Source organism: Acromyrmex echinatior, chromosome 3, assembly GCF_024713525.1.
Source record: "Acromyrmex echinatior isolate Ae372 chromosome 3, ASM2471352v2, whole genome shotgun sequence".
Taxonomy (NCBI): domain Eukaryota; kingdom Metazoa; phylum Arthropoda; class Insecta; order Hymenoptera; family Formicidae; genus Acromyrmex; species Acromyrmex echinatior.
In genome coordinates, this window is record NC_141854.1 from 4,742,511 (window position 1) to 4,765,596 (window position 23,086).

Consider the following 23,086-nt stretch of genomic DNA (forward strand, 5'->3'; position numbering starts at 1 on the left):
AGTACTTTTCAAGTTATAAGGCAAGTTACAGTTATCTCTTGAATGTTGTTCAGAATCATGACCTGGAAACATTTGTCAAGATCAAGGTCATTATAGATTGTTCCTCTTATTTTTATTTTTGCACTAAAAATTCATTTCTACTATAAAAATGAAAATAAGAGGTACAACCTCCAATGATTTTGAACTTGATAAATGTTATTCAGAACATGATTCTGAACAACATTTAAGAAATTTTAATCGTCAGTCGGGTAATGTTAATTATCCTTGCGTAATGTTAATGCCTGCGATGCTGTAACTTACAAGCCTTGTGTGATGTAAATCGCATCGCAATGTCACGGCGTTCGGACGTGCTTCTCTTTCGGCCGTATTCCTATAAATTATAGACATTGACTACGTTTACACCTATGTGTCCATTTCCACTAATATAGATTAACTTTAATCTCGATTCAAATTACTCTTCGTCTTTTTCTAATCTTTAGAACTAGAAAAAAGACAAAGATAAGTTGAACTGAGATTAAAATTAATTTATATTGGTAAAAATGGACATTAATCGGGTTTAATAATATTCGTAATTAGGAACTAACCAGTTATTCCATTTTTCAGAGGAATATAGTTATGATTTGTCAGTTTCATAACTATAGATGTTATTAAATCCGATTAAGTGTGCCTTGTAAACGTGATCATTAATTCCTATTCTTCCATTATATCCAAATCCTTACTCTATTGAGTTGTATACAATCAATATATACAAGTCTTAACAAAGCGAGCTTTCCAGCAGAAGCACAAATTGACACAAGAGTCATTCTGTCTTTGTTTTTTACTGATTATTGAACAAGAATAGGATGACTCTTGTGTCTCTTGCTGGAAATATTTGAAAAATACTGCTGCAACATTGTTGAAGTAATATTGCAAAAAGAAGTTTTCGCAATGTCTCTGCATCATTGTATTGCAATATGCAATGTTAAAATATTGTAGCAATGTTGCTACAAGTTTCTGTGCTGTATTCTATTTCATTTTCTTTGCCATATTCAAAGAATTTATTTAATCTATATATTCCATGCAATTATGAGAGTTGATTATAAAGTTTGAAAAATTTTGTCGTGCGGCGGCAACAAATGTTTCAACGAACATTATTATTTCTAATGGCTCCCGCACACTGAACGCCGCGCGGCAAAATGCAACGCGGTAACCAATAAGCTTACAACTCCTAACATATTCATTGATTATATATCACGTCGCATTTTGCCGTGTGACAAGCATTTCTGCGTCCAGTCAATGTGTAGAAGCCATACATTTAATGAAAATAATTAACAATATAACGTATAATTGTACGTATGTTTCCATATGTGACAACAGTTCATTACTCAAAAGCAGTTTATTACCAAAAATGTTTTTTAATGTCTCTCTAACAATGCTGCAAAATTTGTAAAATGTCTTGCGCCTTGTAATATGTATTATATATTACAATTCCTAATACCTACAATGTTGCAGCGATATTATAGCACAATCTGCGATATTGCAACATTTTTGCAATGTTACTGCAAGTTTCTGTGCTGTGTAACATTATATTAGTAAAAAATTAGGGCTCGGTAAGTTAATGTTTTTTTTAAACTAAATTAAATTAAAGTTAATGGCTTATAAAATTAACAAAATTAAGTTAAAAGTTGAAGAAATAAAGAATTAACTTAGTAAAATTTAAATTTAAGATTGAATTAACTTAAGTTAAAAAAAAAGTCAATTAAAAAAAATTATTTTTGAAATTAGAATGTCTTATTTTTTTTTATAATGAGATTACTTTAAATAACACTTACAAATATAGATTATTAGATAAATTTAATTTTATATTCACATGTAAGTTACTTATATATAATAAGAGTCACACTATAAGGCTTTTTATAATATAAAATCTTACAAGAGAGAAGAGTATATATTTGCATTATTTCTCTTTTTTTATCTAACTTTCTTTAACTTTTAAAACGATTGCTCATGCATGTTCACAACTACATTGACTAGATATTTGTTACAAAACAATTTAAATGTAAAAATTTTAAAAATGGGTGGATGTGCAGTACTGTTCTACAACAATTCTTCATCTAAGGTTCATTTCATATTTATGTTGCTGAAATATAACATCTATGATATCTAAAATTTAGTGTGATTCAAATATAAGTGGGAATTGACAAAATCTAGTCAATAAAAACTGATTATCGTATGGTGACTCTTATTATAGAGTCTCTCATCATAAAATTATTGAACTTTTTCTAAATTAATTCTCTAATATTTAAAACTTTATAAGAAAAAATATTAGCATTAAGAGAAAAATTTTTAAATTAAAAAAGTTAATGATAGTTATTAAAGTTTAAAAGTAACTAAATTAAGTTAAAAATTAATGCATTAAAATGTTACGTCCAAAATCCTTGAAAATTTGGTCAAGGAGACAATGAGGGAGAATGGAGAGGGTATGGAAGGATGGTCAGACTCAATCTCACAGGTATACGCGCGGAGGCGAACATCTGTGAGTCGTACGCACCTTTTAAGTCCCGGAATGTGGGTCAACGTCTGAAGGGACGCTATGACACCTGTTCCGCTGGACAGTGAGAACGTCGATCTTACCTTTTCGGTCAAGGAACTTAATCCCTTTGACCCGGGACTGGACCTCGTGCGATCTCAGGTATTCGAGGGAAGTGAATGCGAGAGGATGTTAATAAAAGACAGAGGAATACCTTAAGTTACATTTATTAATAAAATAATAAACAAAGGGTTTTATAACTTCTCTTTACACAAAAAATATATATTATCTATAGAAAAAATATACTATCTTGTGGATGAATGCGTGTGTGTGTGTGTGTGTGTGTGTGTGTGTGCAATGAATGTGTTTTTCCATGGGAAACGCGGGGGTGGACTGTAAATAATTATGACTTACTTAGTAGCTGTCCCCAAGATATCGGGTAGGTTCTAGGCGAGTGGCCAAGGAGATCCGTCGTCAGCGAAGAGCGTCTGAAGGGCAGTCGCCGTGGCGTATGGCTAACTTCAGTTGCGATTTGATTAGAAGTTCACACTCGGACGGAATCGCGAACTGGCGTAATTAGCACGGGTTATAATAATTTCGGACTGTGCGAGACAATAAGTAACTAAGCGCGAACTCCACTGACGTGGATTGAATGGTTTAAAATTCTGTACTGACGTGAACCGAGTGCTTCAAAATTTAGTACTGACTTGAACCGGGTGCTTCAAGATTTCGTACTGACGTGAACCGGGTGCTTCAAAATTTGGTAGTGACACTTTGTACTTCTACGGGACCTCTATTTATACCCCGAAAAAACCCTTTGTCTAGGATGCTAAAGTTAGTTGTAAATGTCACGCGAGATTTACGATTTTTATAACGTTTTATCGTAGTTGATCTAAAGTACATAGAGTAGTTTTGAGAAGAAGAGAAAGTGATTTATGGTTTTCTTTAAAAAGCCAAGATTGCTCCGAGATGGATAACGAATTCTGTTATTCTCGCGGAAAATATGACTAAATAAGCAGATGGTTACCATGTTATCATTGTCAGTTGCGAGTCTGGTTTCAGATAACGCTCCTGTTGGAAGTTATTCTATGTGTTTACGTTTTTCTTTTTTTTTTTAAGTGCGACATGGCGCCTGTTTTTTAAGATAAAATTATTAGTCAGTCTCGGATGATAAAGCCTAGATTTTTACTATTGCGTGACTTCGGTACATTTATAATGTCTTTGCAATCTTGTCTCTTTTCGAGCCTACATTAAGGTTATTATTCTTTCTAGGTTGATTGACGTTTACGAGTTTTCGCGGCGCCTGTCCCTTTTTCAATTCTGTCAGTCCGTTATCAGAAGGCGCCGCTCGGGTCTCATAGACGCCAACCATAGTCGCGGCGAAGAGAAAAAAAAATCGTGGCGTCTGTAGGACGTAACAAAAATTAACTAAGTTAAATTAAAAGTTATTAACTTTTTAACTGGTTTTTTGACTGTTAACGTTTTAACTAATTACTACCCTATCCTGTACAAAATTAACTATAAAATAAAAAATTTTTTGGAGCTGTTTTGAATACCTACTAATCCCTACAGCATGAAATATTGCAGCAATATTTAATAGTGCACAATTTTATAAAAATTACAGTAATATTACTGCAATATTGAAATATTTTATTGAAAAAATTGAACAGTATTTTTGAAGGAGAATTAAAGTTACTATTATTTAATTGGAACAGGAAGACCTTCAATGTAAACATTTTTTGAAGGAGAATTAAAGCTACTTTTACTTGGATTGGAATAGGATTATCTATAATAAGAATACAAAAAGATACGTTATGTTCACTTAGATTTTATTACATATAAAGACAATACCATTTAGATTTTAATTTTTAATTTGGTATAATAGGTTTTTTGTTGCTAACTTTTTAACCATTTACAGTTTTATATCGAAGTGGACTTAACATTGCGTTTTGCGACAGCTTTCCTCATTGTTTTCTAAACATTCGAAACAGCAATTATACAATCAATAAATTATATAATATATTTTTAGAATTATTAATATCTATATAAATATTATTGCAACAAAATGGCTTTAATTAAAAATAATCCAAATAATATAAATTACTATATAAAAATACTCTAATTAAAATAATATGAATTAATTATTATGTACATTAGACTGATTGAGAGATTAGATTAGTTTAAGAACGAAATATTTAATTCTCATCCATTTGCGAAAAATAGTTTGGGACATAAGAAATTATAAATTATTTCTCAACTTGGCAGAATAACGCAGTACCACGTTTTATCCAATGTATATGCGACTTATCAGTTTCCAAGGGCACGATCGTGATGTAATTCTTTTTCATATCACTATCTGTTCTGTCGCATCGCATCGGTGAGATATATACAGGGCATTCGTATATATCATCAATAATTCTCTTTTCTCTTTTAAATGTAAGCTGTATCGGTGGCATGTTATACCAAAATACGTTCGTCAAGCTTTCGATCAACATATGCCTTTGCATATCCCATCGGGCGCCAGATAAATGTAAATCGTGAATGTAATACTTATCCTCGTTTCCTTCGCTGTATGTAAAATTGTCGTTCGTCACTTTAAGATCCAATGCGACTTGTTCAATGGGTATACCTCGTCGTCGTGAAAACGCGAGGAGAGCCGCGGATAGGAATCTTTTACAGCAAGACAGCGCGTCGAAGTGGATCACATGAGGTAGATTGTTGTCACGCCAATATCGCACGAAGTTTACGCGCTTCAAGAGCAGATTGATGTAATTTGATAGATATCTAGTTGCAATACCGACGTCGATCAGTCTCCAGACGCACGGAACTTTGTTATTGTATATTTCTCTTGACAGATCTTCCAAAGGTTCGGTTAAGATGGTCTCGCCATTCAATGCTGATTTTAAATTGTTCAAGGAATTTGCGATTATTGACAAAGTTTTGTTAATCAATTCAGCTTCGTGGATGAGAATCGCGTTTAATGGTTCGCGCGAGATCATAAGATATTTGTCTTGTATCTCGCTGATGTTAAATAACGCGGGCAATCTATTGCTAATTTCATCAATCGCTTGCAATGTCCTATCCTGTATAGCTTCGTGATTCGACGATCTGACTTGATCCAGGAGAGATATCGATTCTAGGAATTCTCTGGCGACAGCTGTGTCTTTTATAATAAGAGCATTTTCGTCGCAGGCAAAAGCTTCTGCCGATGCATCCAATTGCATGTTACTAATGTGCATGATGATATCGCGGTACTCGCATCTTTGCGGTACTGAATGATCAACACAGTCAGAAAATGAATATTCAGCGTTCTCAATAACGCGGGCATCACAGAAGGAGTCTAGCAGGTGTCGTAAGCATCTTTGATCGAGGCGATCCATAATTTTCCCACCATAATTACACTCCCCGATTAGATAAAGCAACGTGCCGAACGGTACATTCTCAGTTTCGTTGATTAAACTTTGCAGTTGTTTGATGGATATTTCGAAGTCTACGTGATCGAAATCGTACGGGATGTTCCAGCCTTGCGGTCCAAAGTGCCTTCTCTCTCTGATGATTCCATGGAAGAAGCAAAGCCCGTACAGGAGTTTGGAGAACTCCTTGTCTTTCCCGGGGCATCCCTCAAAAAATTCTTTGCTCCTTATAGGTTCCGACCGGTACGTTCTTAGCAAACTTTGTTTCAGTCGAAGCGGATAGTCATATGCGATCTTTACGCTGTTTTGCAAAATGCTGATCGGGAAGTACGAAGTGGAACAGCTGGAAAGCCACAGTCGAAAATCCAAAGACGTACCGGACAGATTCAGATTCTCGCAGATTCGCTCAAGTTGCGGTAACCATGACGCAGCGTGATGGCAGTTCTGCAAAAAAATCCATCCTCCTTCCCTTCGTGCTCGCTCCACGAAGATTTCGGCTTTAGTCTGTTGTTCATCACCCATGGATAGAGAGATGAATTTTGAAGTATATCCTCTCGCGCTCGCGTACGTGGAAATAAATGACAAAGGCGAAGCATAACTAGGCAGAATAAATATAATTGGTGTGAGACAATTGGATTCCGCGTAGGATTCAGATATCTGAAGACGAGGATAAGAATTGAATACGTCTTCCATGATATCCTCTATTAGCCGCATTATTTCCACAATAATCTTGTCGTACCTTACAATTTTGATAAGCATCAGTTTTTGAAATCGAGTCAGATTGTTGGCCCAGAAATTTGGTATTAGAGCACTTTGAAATGGCATCGCGGTGCAATATTTCTTCCAGGCTACACTGTTGACACGAAAGTCATTTGCGAGTTCGTGTAAATTGGGCACTGCACTGCTCAATCTGCAAATTTGTTTCCATTTGTTTATCGGTAACCAATCCGGCGCTGGATCTAAAATTGCATCATAATCCTCCGAGTCTAAAGATATGAAATGGTTAACTTCTTCCTGCGTAGTCTGCTGCGCGTCTATCAAAACTTTTACGCACAGCAAAAAGGAATATAAGAGCTTATGTTTCTCAAAGAGCGATCTGCAGACGCTGGAATGAAGATTCCTCGTAAATGAAGACTTGAGAAACTGTAATCGTTTTTCAAGAACGATACTTCTATTCGAAGTCTCAATAGAGGTAATGTACAACTGAATAAACCAGGAAAATGAAAATCGGTACATATGATTCAAATTGGATAGAGTAGTCAGTGTGCAGAACAAACTTGCACAGTGATTGGCGAATTGCAAATACGCATCTCTGAACTTGTTAATGTCCTCTGTCATTGTCCTGGCTGCTTCTTGTTTCTTCATGATGTCCACAGTGAGATTCTTGGAAGAATCTAAAATTTGTATTGCGTTTTCATCCTCCAGAATGTTTGTCGTAGTCGATGAAAGAATGCTCAAAATATTATCTTCTTGCTGTTGAAGAACTTTCTTGTTAGCGGCGTCTTGAAGACGGAGCGCTTCAAATTTCTCCTGAAGCTCCGGTTTTTCTTTCGAAACAACGATGTCCAAGAGTTTATCCTGAAGAGTTCCATCTGGCATTGAGAAATCGATTATCGTAAGTTTTCCGAAAACGTCGACTGCATAATTTGGATTCGACAGTCTCGTGGTAATATAAAATCGAAAATCTTGAGAATACCTTACAGATTTAGTTCCAATATCGATGTACCAATCTTCATTTTTATAAATATTCTTCAACAGGATTGGCTCCAGTGCAATGTCGAGTTTCTCTCCAACATTTTCTAGCAGAACTGGGATACCAGTTTCAATGCTTTGTTCAATAACCGACATATAATTGGAATCCATCAGTTTAACGACTTTTAAGTCATTTTTCTTTTCCATTTTCTTGATCCATTGGTTTATTTGATTTTGCGAATCGATGAAAAGACACCACTGTTCGGAATTATTTAAAATGATGGCATTTTCTGTCGCGAAGCGATTTTTCGATAAACCGCAAAGTTGCCAATGATTGATCTCGATTTCCATGCCGAGAACATTTGTGAAGTCGTACGTTTTAGTGTACAGTATTTTAAAAGTTTCCATAAATTTTTTCCATTTTATTAACATTTCATCGCGAAAAGAGATATTGTAAGGCGCCATATAAGCCACTATTCCGCTTGAGAGTAACATGTCGCCAATAAGACTATCATAATTCATTTGAAGATTATGAGCGCACTGCATCCAGTGGCTTTTCTCACCTCCCAGACTGGCGATCAATTTCTCCGCTTTGACCAGCTTGGCAGTGCATGTTGCCACTTCCATTTCTAGATTCAATTTCTTCTGCAGTGTCTGCCGCAAGCTATCGTTCAACGCTGCCAATTTTGCGTTCAAGGCGGCCAAGGTCTGTCGTTTCTCGTTTAAGAACGCCTCGGCTTCATCGCACTCCATTTGTGCCTCTACCAATTTCTTCTTCTTTGGTACAACAACTTTGGCCACTTCGTCATAAGACACCATGGCGCGAACCCATTTGCAGAGACCCTCAGCGGCGCTGGACGCTTTCGCGACTATGTGAGGCATGAAACTGTTGTCCGTCATGTATGTCTTCTTAATAATTTGCATCACTGTGGGCGCTATATTGTCCTTATCGTAGTCCTTCAAGTTCTGTAGGAAGTTCATGTCGCCTAAAATGCGCTTGCTCGGACTCCAGAAGTCTGTGAATTTTTTTCCTGTAACTGGGTCAATGCTACGATCCGGAGGAACGCCCAGCATTACGCAAACGGCAGCCATTACTAACTTGATGGTGTCAGGAGGATTTTTCATTGCTTTTACCAAAGTAATGTCAGTCGGCTTCAATGTATTCAGCGCTATTACCGCATCCTCCAGAATCGGTATTGCAACAGCGAGATCAGCCTCACATTCGGTTTTCAGGGTACCCGCGATCTCTGCTTTCTTATTCGCGATTTCCTCTTCTTGCTTCACGAGAGTCGTAGCTCGTTCTACGGTAATATTTTCATTCTCCACTTCTTTCATAGTGATCATGGTCTGTTGAGCGGACAGTTCCAATTGAGGTTTCAAGACCGTCAGAGTAGCTTTCATCTGTTCGACCTGCTCAGCAGCCAATTCTAACTTCTCCAATCCTGCTATGTATCTATTCCGCGTCGCGATGATTTTTTCCTGCTTCTTCGATGTCAGTTGCTTATACAGCTTGAGCATGTGCAGAAAGGCTGACGACGTCACGTGAATGATCCTACCGAATATTTCGTGATATTTCAAACTCATTTCCTTTGCACTGTTGTGAAATTGTACGCAAATTCTTGCTGCATCAGCTTTAACTTCTTCCCGCACGTTAACGTCCCTCATATGTTTCACTGCGATCTCTAAGAGCACGTCGTTCGGCCAAACCTGATAGCAGTTCACTGTGCAATGTTTCGCTAAGTTAGGATGTGAGCACAAATATGTTCTAAACGTAGCGCTAGTAGGACTGAAGCAGAGTACGAAATGTAATCTGTTTTTGCATTGATTTACGAAATAGCTCATCACCGAACACGCGCTGAGCTCCACGTTTCGATCACCATCCTGGGCGTGCAGTCGCGTCATCTCGATTATATTCTGTTTGTCTTCGATAGAGAACAAGTCAGGCAGCTCCCCAGTACTTAACAGACAGCTGATATCGCTTAAAAATTCATCCTTTATTTGTTTTTCGTTCATAAAATATGTAATATCCTTCCGCAACGTACCGCATTCCCGCAGGATTTTTTTCAATTCATTCTTCCATGCATCCATGTCATAATAGGACTCAATAGAGGTTTCAAATAAAGTCTGCTGCTGCATAAAGGCAGCAAGAGCGATCGTGGATTTTCTGCCGGAACCTACAGTAGATATCATTAGCACACTTCCGCCTGGAATGTTTAGAATTCTGGAAACTTTGATCAAAGATTCCAACATGTAACGACATACGACGACGTCGATTTTTCTTTTAAAGCTAGCGTTATATTTGTTCAAGTAAGAGAGAATTTTATTTTTTAGGATTTCCATAGAAGTGATTTCCTCGTACCGCCTACATTCCTTCTCTATATCCATGAAATTCCCAAACATCAGATCGTTGAAACTGTCTTTGGTGATTTGATTCTCAAATTTGGGTAAGTGATCAAAGGCGATTTCAAAAGAATCTTTAAAGTTGCTCTTTACTGCATCTCGGATTTTTAGGAAAAGCCATTCCTTGTCGCCATCATCTAGCATGCGATCGCTGAACACGCGTAAGATCTCGTGCACCCACAACCGAATGAACGTTATCTTTGTCTCCACCGATTCTTTCTGAATTAGACCGCATCCACTGATCACTCTAGATATATCCCTCATATCAAAATAGTAGTACAGTTTGCTGGGCACAGGCCGCAACGTCTTTATTATGGACTTGTAAACATCAATCGTCGAGTTCACTATGCTGGTTATGCTTCCTGTGACGTCTGCCGCGAATAAATTCTTTTTTAAACTAGCAAGTAGTATGTTAAAATATGTTCTGAATATATTATCCATTGTAGGTGCGGAAATCGCATAGGTGTTGAAGTGTCTCAAAAATCTAGAAGGTATGCTTTCGTCGATTTTTCTTGCAGTAATTGCAAGTGTAAACATAATGTCCTGTACGAATATTTTATTTAATTCGTGTGTGTCGTAACAGTAATTATAACTGAGAAGTTGTCGTAAGAGATCAAATATAGATTGTGCCTCTGGTTTTTGCATGATGATTCTGTTCATATCGTCCACGAAGTTTACACAAAATTGATTTCTTCCTGGTCCGTAGGTAGTGCGTCGTATCTTGTTTAACTTGGAGAATAATAATCTTTCCGTTCTAGTTACCGTAATCATGGAAGTAAAACTAAAGAAATTGGAGAGACAATTCTCTGGCAACTTGTTTCTCAGGAGATCATACATGATACTTGTCTTCCCAACAGCAACATCGCCATACAAGAGAAAATGCTTTCGATATTTAATATGTTTTAAAAATATGTGATTATATTTCATACTATTGATATTTGGAATGTGAATTTGATTGAAGTTACATATCTCTGGGATTTTTTCAGTTTTTAGTAAATCGCCCCAATACTTCCAGTTTCCGGTACCTTTAAAGATGTAGAAGTTGTCTTGAATTAAACCCTCATTAGGCAGTGTTACGTCGAAATGTTTAATTATATCAGGTTTTGGATATTCTTTGTCTGTACCGTTCCAAAATGACATACAAAAAGCGTTGAATCGAGTTTGCGAATCCTCGATCAAATTTCCACCCAGTCCCCAAACAATAGCTAAGATTAAAGCAGCTTGTGCCCATATGACAAAGTGATTATCCTTGTCCTTATCTTCAGTATCTTCACAAGCATCTCTTAATAATATTTCAAATAAATTTACGGCTGACATAACAAGATGCAATTCTTGATTTATCAGCATATCGCCATTTTCCTTTAAATAATTAAGACATGGATTTATCGCCCAATCGAATAAAGCACATAGTATTTCATTATATCCATCGTAAAATGGTTTGGCGATATGAGACAGCATGTACGGTCTCCAGCCAATAGAATGCACGTCAATATAGATTATTCCACATCGTGATATTATGCTGGGTGAAATTTCCATCATGCTCATCGTTTCAAAGATGATGGATGTTGAGTTCGTTGTAGAAAATCGTTCTCCAGATGTCAAATACAACATTTTATTCTCATCCAGAATTGTATGCAAGTTTTCTATCCACATGCCGCTTAAATCTCCATCAAACACTAACCATTTGCGATCTGTTGAGGTATCCTCTATAAAGCGACGAAATATAGTGGTACACAAACCATCCTTCCAAACTCCAGATTTATCGCAAAAATATCCAAAGAGAGCGTTGCTGTCTATCACTCCTGGTATAACTGTTTCAAGTTTCACTGTGGCGCCAATTTTATTTTTTTGATCATGCAATAACGACAATGTTTCAACAAGCGTGTGCAAAATTTCCGTTTTTCCACCCAAGGAATTACTAATAAGTATAAGACCGCGATGAACGTTCATCAGTTCAATGATCTGTATGGCTTTCAATTTGAAGACTGCATGTAACGTTAGAAGTCTCTTTGTACATACGATTTCCAAAGCGTTTAGAATCGCCGAGCAATCGAAAGGAAGCACGACAGATTCAGGAAAAATGTCTTGCATGATATTCTGGAAGATTGATATGTCGGTGTTACATAGCTGAGGAATACTTATGTGTATCATCGAACGCAGTAAGAGAGTATATTCATTTTCATCTGGGATATTTCGTTTCATATTAATTGCAGTCGCGATGACAGTCTTCAGTGATGACATACTAAAGTTGTAATGGCGCTTCTCTCCTAGATGTTCGGATAACAATTTATAACTGACAGCTAGCTTCATGGCTAGATTTTTTGCGTGATTAAATCCTCCAGCAAAGAGATTAATTTCAGCAATTTTGCCAATATCTGGTGACATCATTGATACAGAACGAAAGAGAATCTTCAAATTATCCGGCAAATCAGCATATCTCGATTGCTCCGAATTGATATTAACACATATATTTCCGGAGACATTTAAGTTCAAGCTGCAACCTTCGAAGCTTACGATCTTCAAATTAGACGAAATTGCTTGTTTCATCTGCATAAGATTTTGGGCAATAGACGACAGCAATTCTAGTTTCAATCTGTTAAAGTTCTCAAAGCAAATCCACGCTCCGCAAGAGATCACTCCTTTAAATGTCCGTATCACGCATTCATAAGAAATGCTATTATTGCAATTGATGACGTAATATGGCTTCGCGATAGCTTTTATCAAGCTTTTGATTGTTTCCGTTTTTCCGGTACCTGTTGGACCTATAATACTACTATACAAATGATAACGATAAGCTTGCAATATAGTATGAAAGCATCTATCAGTCAAGGGAGTGTTAACAATATTCTGCTGACAATAGTTATATTCGTATCCGTATTTAATTGTTGTATTGAATACTGATACTTCGATAAATTTATCATTACAATAATATCTTAATTGCGAGACCCATTCAAAATCTGTCTGTTTAACAATATTTCTCTCTAGTAGCAATTTTATAATTTCTTTGTGAGTCAACATGACAATGATCAATGACATTAACAAATTCCTATGTCTTCGTATTAAATTATTTTTTAATTCATTAATTACCGAAATTATCCCGTTGGTGTATGTCATGAGTAAAGAGTTTAACATGTTAATATTTATTGGTGTAAGACATTTTTCTACCGAGCAGGTCCAATAAAGTTGCAAACTACAAATGATCGCCATGCTTGGAAAGTTATCAGTGGGAACAAATGTCAAATTTTCATCGATCAGAAAATGATATTGCAGAATATTTTTGCGAACTGCGTCTTTTATCTCTTTTTCAAGCTGAATTAACCATTGCTCTTCGCACTTAGTGTCAGTGCATAAGGAAATGTTATTATTTAGATATAACATTTCCCCGTAATGCCCAATGATGCCTCGAACACAGTTAGACTTATTAAATTTCAATCGTTCTATACCAGCGAAACATTTCTTCATGAGCGTATGCTGTTTCTCTGTATTAATCGATTCGAACAATATTTTCTGAACTTCTGAATCCTCGAGAAAGAAGAACCTTGTAAACGACAATCTTTTAATATTTAAATAATTCCTTACACTTTTGCTCGCTGTCTCCAATTTTTCATTAGCTTCATTTAAGCTTTCAAGCAAGTTAGATGGTTTTTTGATTTCATGAAAATTTGGATTCTTCATAAATCTGTTATTAATATCTAATAAAATACTTGTCGCTTCTAAATATAGTGAAATTTCTTGGCTTAAACGTATTTCTATTTTTGGATAAGAAAATATTGGCTTTAGATGGAGTTTGCGATATTGTACTTGCGTCCACTGATTAAGGATTTCTTGGATCCTTATGAGGGTAGTGTAAAAGTCAATTAAGTTTGACAATATTGGCTTTACAAAATGCGATGCTCTTATTTCCTCAATTTTTATAAGGTGATCGCTAAGAAGAGTTTCGATATCATTTATGTGTTTAAAAGATACCATACCGGATTCTTCAGTCGACATCTCGAATGACATCGGCTCCCACTCCTTAATCATCTCAGCCAATTCCTGCTGAAGACGAAGCTCCTTGTTAGCACCTAAACTTATGGCCTTGTACCTGTCGATGTTATCCATTAGATTCATGTCGATCATTTTCTTCAGAGTCGTTCCTGCGTTTGGCGTAAGATCGAAATTGCATATCGCGGACATTTCATTCCAATGACGCGCATTCAAAGCTGGATTGCACATGCAAACTGCGAGCGGTACGTAAACTTTAAACTCATTAATGTTATTAAGTGTCTGCCAACACAATTTCAACGGTGCAGGTTGCTGCATTGGATCAGGATCGTCGGCCATGCCGGAAAATTTGTACGGTTTGTTCGCTGTCGCGTCCATTTTAATGCGCGACTTTATCGTCTTGTGCATATCCGTGATTTCATCTAAATAATTCACAGTCTTCTTCTCAATAACGGAAGCATCCAGGCATTCAAATGGACCATTTAGCCATACAGAGTTGTCCCTTCGCCATTGATAAATAGTACATATAAGCTTGTGGAATGGCACGATCGTTTCTTTCAAATCGAATATTTTCGGAAACTCCGTTTCGGGAAACTTGAAAAGCCTTTCCTCCGAATTAATAACTTGCATCTCATCATCTATGCGTTTGTATTTCTTGATCAGATCCTTGTAATGCTGCGCGTATTCTCCAACCTTGCTCATGTCGTCCATATCATCTAGGATGATAAGCTGCGGGAATATCGCGTCAACCTCTAAATTTAATGCATTTATTCTTCGTTGAAGATCCTCTTCCAGTTCGCTCTTCATAGTTTCGCACAATGTATTGTTTTGTGCAAACACAGGTTGAATATCGTGTAGCCAATTGATAGTGGTCTTATTTAAGTCAATGTGTTCGTCAGTTAATATAGTAATTTCCAACAATTTGCTCAACATATAGATTGATTCTCGTATCTTTTGTTCCTGCTCTTTTATCAATACTTTCGAAGCTCGTGACATACGTTCACTCAATTGTGTCAAAGAATTTGCGTCCCTTGGAATATTCAACGCCATAGATTTCAGATTCTCAAAGTCCGCGCAAATCGAACGATTAAAATCTTGATGATACTTCACGAGTTCCGTCGTGAGGACGCTTATAACATTGCAGCAGATCTGCTTCAAGGATTTCTTGGCACTGCTTTGCTCCAATTTTCCCACATTGTAATACAAATTGGAGACCATAGAGTTCGTTTTGCTTAGATACTCATTATACTTGCAAATGTGTTCGAAGTAAGAGTCGAAATTCGGTTGTTTAGAAGTCAAAGTTAATATTTGTTTTTTGACACTCGACGTGTATATACCGCTAAATTCCACGGAAATGAATGCTACATGTTCGCTCATAGATTTAAACAAAGTATCTAATATCTCCTGTAAATTGCGGTGAGACTCCTCGACAAACCAATCAGGAAGCGCTATCTTTATGTACTTTTCCTTCGCTTTGACGTTCAACCATTCTTCCAATGGCATCAGATCTTGCGCAATACCTTCAATGTTTCGGATAATATTGTGATATGTCGAAAAAACCTTCTGTATATCTGGTTTTGTTATAAGCTGGTCATTTTCGCATATCAGCTGAAATTCGATTTGAGGACAAAAATGGCCGTCCTTCATAATGTCTATTATATGATCAATTGATCTCATCATTACATTGAGAATCTGTTGAATAAATACATTTGTGAGACACTGCATAAATTGGGACAGACGTTCCGCAGAGATGCTTCTTAATAGTTTTGATTTCTGTACGGCATTAAATGTCTCGGTATAAAATTTATTAGTGATCACTAAAGAGCCTCTCTTAATATCCTTAAGGATCATATCTTGAAAACAACATAGTGTTAATAATCCAAATTTATGGTAACGTTTGAAGTCACAAATTACTGCGGGTAGAATACGATATGCCGTGTTCATAATATGTCTGATTATTGGATAGGAAAGAAAGTATCTCTTGGCAACTAAATTACGACGTTGTAAAAATATTGCGTGATCATACATTCTATTTTCCTCAACGTTTCGCTTCAAGCCAGCAGGAACGTCACACTTCTCACAAGCAACATGTTCTCCTCTATATATTCTGCAGGACAGTATGGATTTTAAAACGAACTCTTTCATATTTTTAATGTACATATCCTTTACTTCATCTAATACCGAGTTTATAAAAGCAGAATGTTTTCGTCTGATCACATGAGGTATCAAGTCTAATATATTTCGTTTCCATTCTGTGGAAAATTCGGGGACATAAATATCTCTTATGTAGTCTTTTAGTCGGATTTGATTTGGCTGATTGGAATTTGGAAATTGACACACTATAAAAGTTGATTCCAAAGTATTCCAGTCCATGTTTACAAATACGTAAATCCGCTGTTTATCACTTTGTTGAAATTTTTAATCGATTGTTTCACAATAATTTTATAAAATATTTTACTAACACAATGTTAAATAAATATCTATTTCGTCTACAATTACAGATTAATAATAAATATATTTAAAACACAATTATAAATTATTATTGGGCAGCTTCTTCTGCATTTAAGAACAGCTCACAGAACTAAGTTTCTTGGATACCGTGCATGTTTTATCAATAGAGCGGACATTCGATCCTTGGACACATGTGGAAAGTAGAGTTATGCGATTTTTATGTTGAAATTGAAATTTAGATTTTTGAAACACACACACACACACACACACAAAATGCCATGCGAAAACCAAATTTAATTAGATATTTTATTGATATTAGATTTTCTAATTATATGTAGGGGAGACCAGGGCTAAGCTGACATTTAAATTTTGAGTAGAAAATATATCTTATGAGTTTCCAATTTATATTATAGATGGCATCTCATATGTCTTCTTTATCAACGAAGTTTGGTTAGTTTAGGTGCATTGTTATGTTTAGATAGTCAAACATGTTTTCGATAGTCAAAAGCAATTTTTCGAACGTTCGAACAAATATGTATTCTGATTGTTATTTTTCAAATTTGAATTGTTCAGGTAAGTAAATTTATGTAAAAATGTTCTGAACACATCCTGGTTATTTCTTTCATTTTCAAAATTTTTAAATTTTATTTATGTCGAAAGTTATAATATACGTTCGGGGCTAAGAGAGCACCAAGTCATCGAGACTAAGTGAGCATGAAACTATCTAATCTCGATTTTCTATTCACAATATTTTTACCGTATTTTCGTGTCAATTACAGCATGGTTCGCAATTACAAGCGTAAAACTGATCCCTGACCGATAAAGATAGGATGTCTAGAGCTGTGTTAGCTGTCAAAAAGGAATAATATGAAAATTGCATCGGCGGCGAAAAAATTTGAAGTGTCTAGAAGCACATTACAGAACTGGCTAAAAAATACAAACGAAGAAAAAACTGAGGTGAATGAAGTAGTTGCACTACATGGACATCGTACAGTGAGTTTTGTTATCATAAAATCCATTTTATTTCAGATTTTCGACACAAATGCAGAAGCGACTCTAGTAAAATATTTAGAATATTGCAATAACTTTGGCTTTTCAACAAAAAGGAAGTGCGAAGTTTAGCATATGATTTTGCAAAGAAATTAAAATTAATTGTGTCTTAGGAGGCCACCCGTATGGCTGGTGAAGATTGGTTAAGTAGCTTTCTCAAACGGCATCAGAACTTGGCTAGACGAAAATTGGAAGCGACAAATTTAGCGCTACTAATTTTAATTCAACTAATGTCATCAAAAATTTTTTTTCACTATTGAAAAAAGTAATGAATAAATTCCATTTTTCGTGTCAAAATATTTGGAATATGGATGAAACTGGAATCACAACAATGCAATCACCCAATTGAGTTATCGCTCGACATGGTAATAAACAAATTGGGCGCGTAACTTCTTCTGAATGAGGCGTACTCGTGACTTTGGCAATGGCAATATCAGCAACAGGAAATTCTCTTCCACCTTTTTTTATTTTTTCAAGGAAACATTTTAAGAATCACTTTCTCAATAGTGAATCACCTGACTGCGAATCCGGTTATATGAACGCGGAACATTTTTTCGAATTTTTGATGTTTTTCCAAGTGTTTTTCCATGTTCGTGCTTCTGTCGATCACCCTGTTCTGCTTGTATTAAACAATCACGAGTCCCACTTATCAATCAAGAGACTAGATTTTTGTAAATCCAATAGTATAATTGTTTTGTTGCTTCCACTATACTGCTTATATAAGCTTCAGCCACTCGATCGCACTGTCTACGGCCCATTAAAGAAATCCGTGAACGCAAAGTGTGACTTTTGGATTACATCCAATCCTGGGCGTTCAATGACAATTTATGATATTCCCAAAATTGTTAGTAAGATACTACCACTTGCCATAACTCAGCGAAATATTATGTCAGGATTCGAATGCACTGGCATTGCATCATTTTTCCAGGAGTATGAATTTTTTACCAAGCAGTGTAATAGATCGCCCATCTACTTCGTCACAACATGAACAGACTGAAGTTCCACTACTATCATCACTGACTGAACTTCAGGCGTTGGAAAATGAACTGATGATTTCATAGATGGTGACTGAAGAAGACGGAAGTTCGATAGCAAATAACTCTGTTAACAATTTGAGCGAAACGCTTCAAAGTATTCGTCCTCATCTGAAAGCAGAGTTGAGAAAGCAAACGCATCGAAATCGTAAACGTAGAAAATGTGCCACGAATTCACCTGAAATGGTAGAACTGGCAAGGAGCAAGAAACAGCTAAGATCAAAAAAGCGACCACAAAAAATATAACAGATACTTCAAAAATGAGAGGTCTACCCAAGAAAACGATACTATCAACAAACCTTGATCTGCAATCATCGAAAAGTATTGAAAAAACACGTAAGCCGCACTTTTCGAAAAAGGCCAAGGATTCCACGTCCGATTTCGACGATGATTGCAACATTTGTTGTGTGTTCTGAAAACATTCATGTTCAAAAACAAAAAGTATCTCGTATGCAAGCGTGCTGCACATGACAAGTGCATACGCACGTCCAGCAAACGAGAATGGATTGAAATGAATTGAAATGGATTTAGATTTTCAGAAATATTGATTCACGAATGAATACTTTTCAATCCTGAATGCATTTTTATTCATTTATAGGAATGCATAGAGCATATCTCTATGCCTTTCAATCTAAAAATAATAGCTTTTTCTATGCATTGTGAATACTGTTCAATTTGAAATTTTGAATAGGAAATGCAGTTTTCCAATTGCATCCAATTGAATCTAATTGAATCCAATTGAATCCAATTAAATCCAAAAAAAGTATTCGCTATTTTTTTTTAAATATGCATTCGGATAGAAAAAAATTTCAATCCATTTTAATCCATTCTCGTTTGCTGAGCGACTGATAACAATTTTGTTTGTAAATACTGTTTGTTTGGTATGGAATCAGAAGATTCAAATTAAAGATTCGAAATAAAATTTAATATAATTTTTTATTTTTTGATCATAATGACGTGTTTTTATTTCATATCGAAAAAATGTGGTGCCCGCACTTAGTTTTGACATTCTTGAAATTTTATTTTCCGAGGTCATATTATTTTTTGTGTAAGTATATGGATGAAATGGAGTTGCAAATACCAAAATTTTTTATTGCTATTTTGTAGTCTTATAATCATTCTGTAAAACGCTAATAATCATTTGACTAAAATCGTTTACTTTCCCTGATAGTCTGCAGTTTTCTAGTAGACTGTCAGCAGGTTCGAGCAGAAAATGACGGTAGTCTGCCATCAACTGCGTCCGCATTAGGTTTGTGTTCTGTTAACATCGCTTGTCGATATAATGTGAAGGCAAATTGTTGGCAGAAACTGAACAGATCTTGCTGACATTATCTGACGATTGCAGATTCTGTTAAGTTTTTTCTAGCAATCTGTTAACAGTATTATATACATCTAATTTTGTTGTTATTTTGTTGGCATAGCGTGTAGACATTAAAAAAATTTTTACTTTTCTAGACTTTATCTAGGTTGTTATTGAAAATTGCAATTGAAAAAAAAGTGCTCACTTAGCCTCGATCTCATCTATTATAAATGTACAGTATTATTACAACAATTATATTGATTATCATTAATATTAATAATGCTATTATATTATACATTCACTAATTAATATGCATGTGTATGTATGTAATTATATGTACGTACATATTCACATGCATATCGTTTTAAAATTGTCATGAACAGCTGATTGGAAATATCTGCTTGATCTGCCATCTACTGGAAATTTGAATAGTTACAATACATTGGATGTCATATATTGAACCCAGTCGATTCATTGGTTTTGTGTTTATGCTTCTTGTGGTTAGTTGTAATAAGAGGTTATAAATATGAGTAATATTTATATACAAGAACCGCCTACTACGGGCAAAGTAAGTGTGAATTATTTTATATATATATAATAAATATGATAAAGTCATAAGGGAGAGATAATTCATATAATTTTTTTCAAATAAAGAGCTGTATTAGTTAATGTGAAAACATAGCATAAGTATAACTCTCTTTGTAATTTATTATATTTATTATTATAATTATTATATTACATATATAAATTAAATAAATAACATATTTTATTTTCAATTTATTTTTCTATTTTGCTAAATAGGTGGTAATGAAAACAACAGTTGGCGATATAGATCTGGAATTATGGACGAAAGAAGCTCCCAAGGCTTGTAGAAATTTTATACAGCTTTGCATGGAGGGTTATTATAATGATACAATATTTCATAGAATTTTGAAAGGCTTTATAGCGCAAGGTGGAGATCCAACGGGAACAGGAGAAGGTGGTGAGAGCATATATGGACATCCCTTTAAGGTACAATTATATTACTAATTTCAGCTAGTTATCTAGCTTCTTGCTTTTGTATATTGTTGACAATTATTATTTATAATATGTATTCTTATTTATATATCTGTTTATTTTCATTTATATTATTATTCATAATTTAACATTTTGATTTTTTTGTTTATGTCACCACATTGAGGATGACATTACAAGTTAAAATATTTATAATTTTATGTTTTTATATTTATATTTATATTTGTATTATTAGATAAATAAGTCGGTTATTTAGCTTGAATCATTAGCTCTTTATTTATTTATTCTAATAATTTGTAATTTTCTGAGTATCAATTTTATTTTTTATGTTGTTCGTTCACAGGATGAATTTCATACAAGATTACGTTTTTGTCGGAGAGGATTGCTTGCTATGGCCAATGCTGGTAAAGATGACAACGGTTCCCAATTTTTCTTTACACTTGGCGCAACACCTGAGTTACAAAATAAGCACACTATCTTTGGCAAAGTCACTGGCGAAACAATTTACAACATGCTTAAGTTAGAAGATGCACTTGTAGATGAAGTAAATATTTAATACATAATGTATCTTCACATAAAACAAGATTAATATATAATTTTATAATGAAAAATATTTAATTTCAGAATGATAGACCTCAGTATCCACAAAAAATTTTAAAAACAGAAGTCTTAAACAATCCATTCCAGGATATTGTTTCAAGAGTAATATCTGAAAAGAAGGAAGATAGCACAGAGAAAAAGAAAAATAAGAAGACTGGTGTAAAGTAAGATAAATATATAATTACTTTGAATAATATAATGTTTATCTTTTTTATACATTTGCAATTATGCTAGGAATTTCAAGCTACTATCATTTGGAGAAGAAGCTGAGGAAGATGAAGAAGAGTCATCAATTTTAAACAGACAATATAGTGGCAAAGGAAAATCAGCGCACGACTGTTTATCTGATCCAAAGTTAAGTTCACAATCTGTGATCGAACCTGCTGAACCACCAAGTAAAAAAATCAAAGAGGATCGCAGCAGCGATTGGGAGAGTGATGATGAAACACGAACTCCAGAAGAATTGGCTGCTTTGCAACAAGAAAAAGAGTAAGTTATGTGGAAATAAAATATTATGTAACAAAATAATTGTTATAATGTTATCTGTAATATAATTATAATAATTTTATATCAACAGAGCTATGAAAGAAAGAATCAAGAATAAATTGAAGGATTCTAAAAAGATTTCCCAAATAAAACCGAAAATCGAGAACGATGAAACAAAAGATGAAAATATAAACGAAAATGCGGAAATTGAATATTATTTTGGAAAAGATCGAGATGAAGAACGAAAGAAAAAGGCGTATGTAACATTATTTTATTATGTAAATTATAAATGTATGTGAAAAATAGCTTTAGAAAAAAATAAGAGACAAGCATTTATATTATTTAAAATTAAATTTTTAGTGAAGCAATAAGGAAAGAAATACGCGATTTAAAGCGTAGCGTACAAAATGAAAAGAAAGCGAAGGAAATAGAGCAAAAGCAACAAGCCGAAAAAAAAGGAAATAAGTCTGAAATAATGAAAGAATACATAGAGACGCAAGAAAAATATAAAAAAGCTAAGGAAAAATTGCCTAAGAAGGGTAAAACACGTGAGGATTTCACGATGGAACTGTTTAAGCAATTCAGAAACAAACTTCAAAATGCCAAAGAACACACGAAGGATGATATGACGAGCTCCGATAAGAAAACGTCAAAAGATACTGAGGATGATAATTCGCATGATGAATCTTGGTTGACACACGCTTTGCAATGTGAAGAGAAGGCACCAGTGCTTGCCAAGGATGCCAGTACAAAAGACGATGATTGGTTCGAGATTTACGATCCCCGAAATCCATTGAATAAAAGACGAAGAGGAGAGAAATCTCACAAATCTAAAAACAACAAAAGTAGCAAGAGTTATTTCCATAATTAAAATGGTTCATAATTGTTAAATAATATAAAAAAATTAATTAAAATGAGAAATTATTTTTAATTACTTATATACTTAGTATATGAATATTGAATGTACATAGAAACTAAAAATGATGTATAAATTATATTTCAGTAAAATATACTTCGAATATATATATATTCGAATATATATATGTTCTCATATCAATTTCAAATTTATTAGGAATAGTTCATTAGATATAGATAAATCATTTTTCGATAAATTAAAATGTCGCATTTTTGTTCTCAATTATCCAAATACGAC

At 34.8% G+C, this 23,086-nt stretch overlaps 2 protein-coding genes and 1 long non-coding RNA gene across 5 annotated transcripts; 1 reads left to right on the top strand and 2 right to left on the bottom strand.

Moving 5' to 3' along the window:
- Positions 1–1,799: 1,799 nt before the first annotated feature.
- Positions 1,800–17,022, bottom strand: LOC105143021 (dynein axonemal heavy chain 7). The gene has a single exon (XM_087403841.1). It carries the CDS (start codon positions 16,369–16,371, stop codon positions 4,756–4,758), a length of 11,616 nt encoding a protein of 3,871 aa, XP_087259967.1. The 5' UTR covers positions 16,372–17,022; the 3' UTR covers positions 1,800–4,755.
- Positions 17,023–19,704: 2,682 nt separating this feature from the next.
- On the bottom strand, positions 19,705–20,251 carry LOC147910143 (uncharacterized). Its single transcript, XR_015544364.1, has 2 exons — positions 20,178–20,251; positions 19,705–19,903 (listed from the first exon to the last, which is right to left on the bottom strand). It is a non-coding gene; the product is annotated as an uncharacterized LOC147910143 (long non-coding RNA).
- On the top strand, positions 20,217–22,984 carry LOC105143001 (spliceosome-associated protein CWC27 homolog). Of its 3 annotated transcripts, none has more exons than XM_087403845.1 (7): positions 20,217–20,333; positions 20,635–20,844; positions 21,191–21,391; positions 21,472–21,611; positions 21,682–21,936; positions 22,025–22,189; positions 22,294–22,984. In XM_087403845.1, the coding sequence occupies exons 1-7, from the start codon at positions 20,280–20,282 to the stop codon at positions 22,802–22,804; spliced, it is 1,536 nt and encodes a 511-aa protein (XP_087259971.1). In that variant the 5' UTR covers positions 20,217–20,279; the 3' UTR covers positions 22,805–22,984. The 3 variants fall into 3 exon arrangements, with proteins under 3 accessions (XP_087259971.1, XP_011049264.2, XP_087259972.1); XM_011050962.2 differs by having other exon boundaries at positions 20,262–20,401; XM_087403846.1 differs by having other exon boundaries at positions 20,292–20,405.
- The last annotated feature ends 102 nt before the right edge of the window (positions 22,985–23,086 follow it).

Bases quoted from the DNA above. Each gene is read 5' to 3' on its own strand.
- LOC105143021 (XM_087403841.1), bottom strand. From the start codon at position 16,371: ATGGACTGGAATACTTTGGAATCAACTTTTATAGTGTGTCAATTTCCA.
- LOC105143001 (XM_087403845.1), top strand. From the start codon at position 20,280: ATGTCATATATTGAACCCAGTCGATTCATTGGTTTTGTGTTTATGCTT. The intron at 20,334-20,634 runs GTTAGTTGTAAT...TTTGCTAAATAG, and splicing joins TTGTGTTTATGCTTCTTGTG to GTGGTAATGAAAACAACAGT. The intron at 20,845-21,190 runs GTACAATTATAT...GTTCGTTCACAG, and splicing joins TATATGGACATCCCTTTAAG to GATGAATTTCATACAAGATT.